Raw genomic sequence first — 7,500 nt, 5'->3', positions numbered from 1 at the left:
AAGCAGCAGCAGCAGCAGCAATAACAAAACCTCTAAAGCGTGTTGCACTCTTCCCTGGGCAGGGAGCTCAATGTATAGGTTAGTGTTGAGGTGTACATACACCTCAAACCCTAAACCCTAAACCCTCGTTTGGGCACGGCAACCCTAACCCTTAAACCCTAAACCCTTATCTGTGGTGTATTCCTCGCTCTGCATATTTATTTATTTATTTATTTATTTATTTATTTATTTATTTACATGTCTGTCTGATTTGTCTCTTCGTATATCTTCACACACACCTAAACCCTAAACCCTAGTCTCTAAACCCTAAACCCTAAACCCTAGTCTCTAAACCCTATACCCTAAACCCTAAGCTCTAGTCTCTAAACCCTATACCCTATATCATAAACCCTAAACCCTAAACCTGGATATACGATATACTGCCTCTCCCTAGACCCAACCCCGTAAACCCTAAACCCTAAACCCTAAACCCTAAACCCTCGTTTTTTTTTCTGTGGTTTGTGTGTCTTTAGGAATGGGTATATCAGCTGCTCGCAGCCACCGACCTTCAAGAGACTTATTTGAGGAGGCTTCTGCTATTTTAAGTTATAATTTACTTGACTTGCTAGAGAGGGGTCCGGCAGAAGAAATAAACAAAACGCAAAAGGCACAGCCTGCGCTTCTAACGGCATCTCTCGCTGCATACACCAAGTGGAGAGACACCCAAAAGGAGGTCCTAAACCCTAAACCCTAAACCCTAAACCCTAGACAAGCAATACCGCTTGCGCTTGCCTCTCCCCCATCCACAGCCTTAAACCCTAAACCCTAAACCCTAAACCCTAGAGGAAGTGTATGAAGAAAGAAGCTGTAAGTTTCGCGTTTTCAGCCCAACCTTAAGCCCGTAAACCCTAAACCCTAAACCCTAAACCCTAAACCCTTGCGTATATGTGTGTGCAGCCTATTGAATTTGATTGTTGCGCTGGATTATCTTTGGGTGAATATACTGCTTTATGCTTCTCCGGGGTTATATCGTTTAAAGACGCTGTAACCCTAACAAAGAGAAGAGGAGAGTTAATGCAACAAGCAGCAGATGATAGTCCAGGAAAGATGTTTGCTGTCTTAGGTCTGAGTCAAGAAGCTACAGAAAAAATGTGTGCTGCTGCTGCTGCTGCTGCTGAAGCTGAAGCTGCTGAAGCTGAAAGCAGCAGCAGCAGCAGCAGCAGCGACAGCAGCAGCAGCAGCAGCAGCAGCAGCAGGAGAAATATATATTGTGGGGTTGCGAATTATTTATGTAAAGGCAACTACGCAGTGTCTGTCTCAAATTCAGGTGTATCTGCAGTTCAAGCAGCAGCAGCAGCAGCAGGAGCTAAGCGTTGTGTACCGCTGGCTGTCTCCGGAGCCTTTCATTCACCGCTAATGCAGCAAGCTGCTGAGGGTTTGAAGACAATAATTAATAATATACATTTTAATCCGCCGACTGTACCCGTTATATTTAATGTCGATGCTAAGATACACTCTGACCCCCAATATATCAAACAAATACTAGTCAAACAGGTAAACCCTAAACCCTAAACCCTCAGAAACATGCTTCATACAAACCCTAAACCCTAAACCCTAAACCCTCAGCAGGCAAACCCTAGTGCCATGCAGTGCAGACGTTCAGATGCGCACACACGAAACCCTAAACCCTAAACCCTAATAGTAAACCCTAACCCCTAAATACACCCGACGATCCCTCCTTTAATCCCGGAGACCGTTAGAAGGACAATGGCTAGCTATTTAAATGCTCTAGCTAGCTAGCTAGCTAAAGTTAGGGTTTATGATTTGGGGTGTATGTGCAGCTTACGAGCCCCACACGCTGGCAGCAATCGATGGAAGTGCTCGGAGCGTCGGGTTTAGAAGAAAGTTTTGAGTTTGGGCCGGGTGATGTTCTGACGAAGCTAAACAACAAAATTAACCCGCATGTCCGCACCTTCTCTATTCACTAATAGCTAGCTAGCTAACTAGGAATAGCTAGCTACGGATAGCTACTTACATCTCGGTGCACAGCTAGCCATATCTAGCTATATAGCCATACCTAGCTAGCTAGCTAGATCTGGCTAGCTCTCGATAGCTAGCTAGAGCTGGCTAGCTAGCTAGCTGTGGCTAGCTAGCTAGCTATGGCTGGGTAGGGGTGGCTAGCTAGCTGTATATAGCTAGCTGAGGCTAGCTAGCCGCAACTAGCGCTTGCGGATCTCGGCGTGTGTGCATGCATTTGTGCATCGCTCTTCGCCTCCTAGGACGCCACAGCTAGCCGCAGCTAGCTGGACTTAGCTGTAGCTAGCTGCAGCCATCTGCAGCTAGCTAGAAATAGATGTAGCCAGCTGCAACTAGCTACACATAGGTGTAGCAATCTGCAGCTAGCTGCATCTACGCGCACAGCGAACTCTCTGAGCGGGCCAGCTAGCTGGGGCTAGCTGCAATGCCTAGCTAGCTAGGTGGCTAGCTGGATAGTTAGCTAGCTAGTCAGATAGCTAGCTAGGCCCGAGAGTCTACGATTTGTTTTTATTTGGAGGATGCACTTTCGGGGTTTTAAAACAAAAAAATAAATAAATAAATCTTTGGAGGTATTACTTGCTGCCCGTCACTGCACTAATAACAGTCGCAACTAGCTAGCTACACAGCTAGCTAGCTAGCTAGCCAGATAGCTAGCTAGCTAGCTTGCTAGCCCAACCCGAATGTGGGAAGAGGAAAAGTCTTCAATAGCTAGCTAGCTAACTAGGACGACACAAATATATATATATATATAATATATATAATATATAATATTATATATATTATACATATATGCATCAATACTTATATTATATATCTAAGTATTTCTCTTCATTCGCATGTTTGCTCGCTGCTGCTGAACGAAAGAGGAGAAGCCAGACTTGCCGGGCTGAGCAGCAGCAGCAGCAGCAGCAGGAGTAGCAGCAGCAGGAGTAGCAGCAGCAGGTTTAGCTGCAGCAGCAGCAGCAGCAGATTGCTTCCCAGCACGGGCCTGCAGCTGCAAATACCTGAAAGCGCAGCACCGCAACGAAGGATTAGGGTTTAGCAACGAGGGTTTAGGGTTTACGTTCGTTAGGTGGGACCTCTGAATGGCGGTTTAGGGTTTAGGGTTTAGGGTTTAGAGTTAGGGTTTAGGCTGCCTGAAAAAGTCTAATATAAGGTATATCTGCATCAAAACCCTTAAAATTGATTCTGCTCGCATGTGTTTGCTTTTAGGGTTTAGGGTTTAGGGTTTTAGGGTTTAGGGTTAGGGTTTAGGGTTAGGGTTTAGGGTTTAGGGTTTAGGGTTTAGGTTGCCTGAAGAAGTCTAATTTGGGGTATCTCTGCATCAAAACCCTTAAAATTGATTCTGCTCGCATGTCGTTGTTTGTTGCGACTCGGTGAGTTAGCTCATCTGCTATAAACTGCAGATACACCCCAAATAAATAAATAAATAAATAAATAAATAAATAAATAAATAAATAGTAAAACTGCAGCAAATGAGGCTTCTAACACAGCAAAATTAGCAGCAGCAGCAGCATTAGCAGCAGGAGCATTAGCAGCATCAGCAGCAGCACTAGCAGCATTAGCAGCATCAGCAGCAGCACTAGCAGCAGCATCAGCAGCAGCACTAGCAGCAGCATCAGCAGCAGCACTAGCAGCAGCATGAGCAGCAGCACTAGCAGCAGCATGAGCAGCAGCATTAGCAGCAGCATCAGCAGCAGCATTAGCAGCAGCAGCAGCAGCATCAGCAGCAGCAGTAGGTGTTGTGTGTATGGCTGTACTTGTAGAGGGTCTATGAGCGGGAGCTGAAGTTGTTTATGCGGTTTTCTATCATAGGGTAGCAAGCACATTCTTCTTGCTGAGTTTATCGCTTTATAAATAAACCTCTGCTGCACTCGAGAAGCAAATGTCAGGCGACGAGGCAGCAGCAAACCCGTCGGCCCTATAAAATTACCCAATAAATGCAAATCTGTACATATCACACACCCTAAACCCTAAACCCTAAACCCTAAACCCTAAACCCTAAACCCTAAACCCTAATCCACGTATTCCAAGGTTTCAAGGCGAACACAGCCCGCAAAAAAAAAACAACTTCGTAGTTCTGTCGCTAGCAGGAAGGAGAATGTACAGGTTTAGGGCTTAGGGTTTAGGGTTTAGGGTGTACAGGTTTAGGGTTTAGGGTTTAGGGTTTAGGGTTTAGGGTTTAGCGTTACCTTTCCAGGTAATCGGTAGGTTTTTATTTTTTAGAGCGCTGCGCAGAGCTTCACTTGGATCCCAATAACGCTCGGGCTGCCGATGGGGCACTGGGGGGTCCTCTACATCCTGTTCACAAACCCTAAACCCTAAACCCTAAACCCTAAACCCTAAACCCTTCATTGCAAGCTTGTGTTGCTGCCATCGGTAAGAGAGAATTGGTTTGTGGTTTACGTGTGTGCGGATATAAACCGGGTTTAGATCCGAGGGTTTCCAGCTCAAAAGTAGGGTTTAGGGTTTAGGGTTTACCTGCTGCCCGAAGTACTGGCTTCGCTCGCTGCTAAGAGGATCATACAACCGCTCTGCTCGCTTCAAAGACTGCCGCAGCAGCAGCCGCTGCCGACGCGCCTCTGCTGCTCCCACTAACCTGCAGCAGCAGCAGCAGCAGCAGCAGCAGCAGGGGAAGCAGCAACAACAGCAGCAGCAGCAGCAGCAGGGGAAGCAGCAGCAACAACGGCAGCAGCAGCAGCAGCAGAGGAAGCAGCAGCAGCAACAACGGCAGCAGCAGCAGCAGCAGCAGCAGTGGGAGATAGGAAGGGTCTTGTTTGTCTCTTTCTTGCTGCTGCTTTCTATGCAGCTCTCGCCATATTCAAGCTTCACTGTCTTAGGGTTTAGGGTTTAGGGTTTACGCCCGCCTGCCTGGGTGTAGGGTCTACAGCTTAAAACCCTAAACCCTAAACCCTAAACCCTAAACGGTAAGGCGTGAACCGCAATCCAGGACACCCCAAGACTGTGAGGGTCTAGGGTTTGCTAGCTAGGGTTTAGCTAGGGTTTAGAACTCGTAGACCTTAGGGTTTAGGGTTTAGGGTTTAGGGTTTACTGGGTTAGTTCTTCAAAGTCTGCGGCTACCTGCGCCTCTAAACCCTCAACCCGCGCCATTGGATCCCAGAAGGCATGGATCCCCGTCTCTACCGCCTGCGCATAAACCCTAAACCCTAAACCCTAAACCCTAATAAACCCTAATAAACTATAATAAACCCTAATAAACCCTAATAAACCCTAATAAACCCTGCTAAATCCAGATACACCCCTATACACCCTAATACACCCTCTCTCGCACGGGTTTGCTTCGACTCCTTCTCCTGAGCCTGCCCATAAACCCTAAACCCTAAACCCTAAACCCTAAACCCTAAAACTGTAATGAGCCGTGGTAACCTGTGCACCGTCCTTAACCTTGCCCAAACGTAAACCCTAAACCCTAAACCCTAAACCCTAAACCCTCGTTTTGATCTAACCTGAGTAGAGCGTTCTGCTTGCTTGAGTAGGGCTTGAATAATTTGCTTTTCTTGTTTAGACAGCTCATCAATGCTCGGACTGCTGCTGCTTAAAACATCGCCGAGCGCAAACCGCTGGCGTCGCAAACCCTCAAGACACTCGGCATACAAAGTTGAGCTCTCACTCACCTGCATAAACCCTCATAAACCCTCATAAACCCTCATAAACCCTCATAAACCCTCATAAACCCTAATAAACCCTCATAAACCCTCATAAACCCTCATAAACCCTAATAAACCCTCATAAACCCTAATAAACCCTCATAAACCCTAATAAACCCTCATAAACCCCAGTAAACACGAATAAACCTTAACAAACCCCAGAAAAACCTTATAAACCCTATTAAGCCATATAAAGCCTTAAAAAACCCTAATAAACCCTAGTAAACCCTAATTAACCCTAACAAGCCCCAATACACCCCAACAAACCCTAATAAACCCTAAAACCCTAAACCCTAATAAGCCCCGTGGTGATGCAAAGAAGGGTTTGGCGCACGGGGGTTTGACGAAAGGAACCCTCACGATTTGAAGGGTTTGAGGGTTGTGGAGGTGAAGACGAGGGTTTAGGGTTTAGGGTTTGGGTAACCCCACGGGGTCGAACTGCACCTCCACGGGTGAAACGCGAAAAGTGCCGCTTTTGCTGCTGCTGCTGCTGCTGCTGCTGCTGCAGGTGATGCTGCTGCTGCTGCTGCTGCAGGTGATACTGCCGCTGCTGCTGCTGCTGCTGCTGCTGCTGCTGCAGCTGCTGCTGTTGCCTGTAAGAAGCAACTAAAAGAGAGGGAAATGCATGCATGTGTAATTCATTTTTGATGTTTTGCTGCTGCATGCAGCGCCGCAAACTGCAGCAGCAGCTGTCGATACACCTCAGCATTTAAAAGCCAAGTGCCGATTAGGGTTTAGGGTTTAGGGTTTAGGGTTTACGGAATGAGAAGTAGGGCTGTTGGAGATCTCGGGTAAAGGAAATAAATCTCAACTTTAGGGTTTAGGGTTTAGGGTTTAGGGTTTATTAGGCTGTGTGGCCCGATGCATACAACCCCCAAAGACAATAAATAAAGGGTTTGATTCTTTAAAAGGGTTTGCAAACCCTCACGAATAAAAGGCATATTTTCTAGGGTTTACAGTTAACTCGCGAGGGTTTAGGGTTTAGGGTTTAGGGTTTAGGGTTTAGGGTTTATTCTCAACTCCAACAAACCCATATGTAGCCCCTGCTGCCGCCGCATGCGGCAGCCATTAGGGTTTAGGGTTTAGGGTTTGTATCGAAAGGAAAAAGATAAACAAAAAAATTGTTTTTACAAATTAATAACTCTTTAAAACCCCCAATACAAAGTCTGAAACCCTAAACCCTAAACCCTAAACCCTATCAAGTTATACTACCTCGTAAACCCTAGGCCTTACTACAACCCTAAACACTCAAATAAGATTGAGTGATTAAAAATATAAATATAAATAAACAAATATAAATAAATAAATAAATAAATAAATATAAATATATATATATATATATATATTTTGTTGTTTTTAATCTGCAAACTATTTGGAGGGTTAATTCAACGCTAGACCGAAGACAACTTAAAGTTTTAATTGTTTGAGTAGTTAAATAACTATTTAAGATTTAATTAATTGTTTAAAAGTCTTTGTAATTATTTATTTGTTTAAATAATTAATTTATTATTTAATTAATTATTTAAATTAATTATTTATTTACTCTGATTTTTCTCTCATCATACCAAGTGGTTGGCCGCAGCCAAGTTGGGGTGTATAGGCACCTCTAATGAAGAGGTATGTATATAGTATATGCATATGTATCTATATACTTATTTATTAATATTTATATAAATATATATATACATATATATATGTATATATATATAAACCTATATACATCTATACATATATATACATATATATATATATATGTACATATATATAAACCTATATACATCTATACATATATATACATATATATATATATATATAT

The 7,500-nt window shown here is 44.3% G+C and overlaps 1 protein-coding gene across 1 annotated transcript; it reads right to left on the bottom strand.

Annotated features, from left to right (window-relative positions):
- Positions 1–3,402: 3,402 nt before the first annotated feature.
- Positions 3,403–6,315, bottom strand: EAH_00052040 (ribosomal protein S18 domain containing protein, putative; the record flags this gene model as incomplete). Its single annotated transcript, XM_013391190.1, has 8 exons — positions 3,403–3,416; positions 3,950–3,964; positions 4,209–4,317; positions 4,498–4,615; positions 5,069–5,163; positions 5,295–5,336; positions 5,484–5,651; positions 6,109–6,315. 8 exons carry the CDS (start codon positions 6,313–6,315, stop codon positions 3,403–3,405), a joined length of 768 nt encoding a protein of 255 aa, XP_013246644.1.
- Between the last annotated feature and the right edge of the window lie 1,185 nt (positions 6,316–7,500).

The sequence above is a fragment of the Eimeria acervulina genome, genomic scaffold (assembly GCF_000499425.1).
Source record: "Eimeria acervulina Houghton genomic scaffold, Eah_scaff917, whole genome shotgun sequence".
NCBI lineage: Eukaryota > Apicomplexa > Conoidasida > Eucoccidiorida > Eimeriidae > Eimeria > Eimeria acervulina.
The sequence above is the reverse complement of the archived record's forward strand: the minus strand, read 5'-3'. Positions and strand labels throughout refer to the sequence as shown.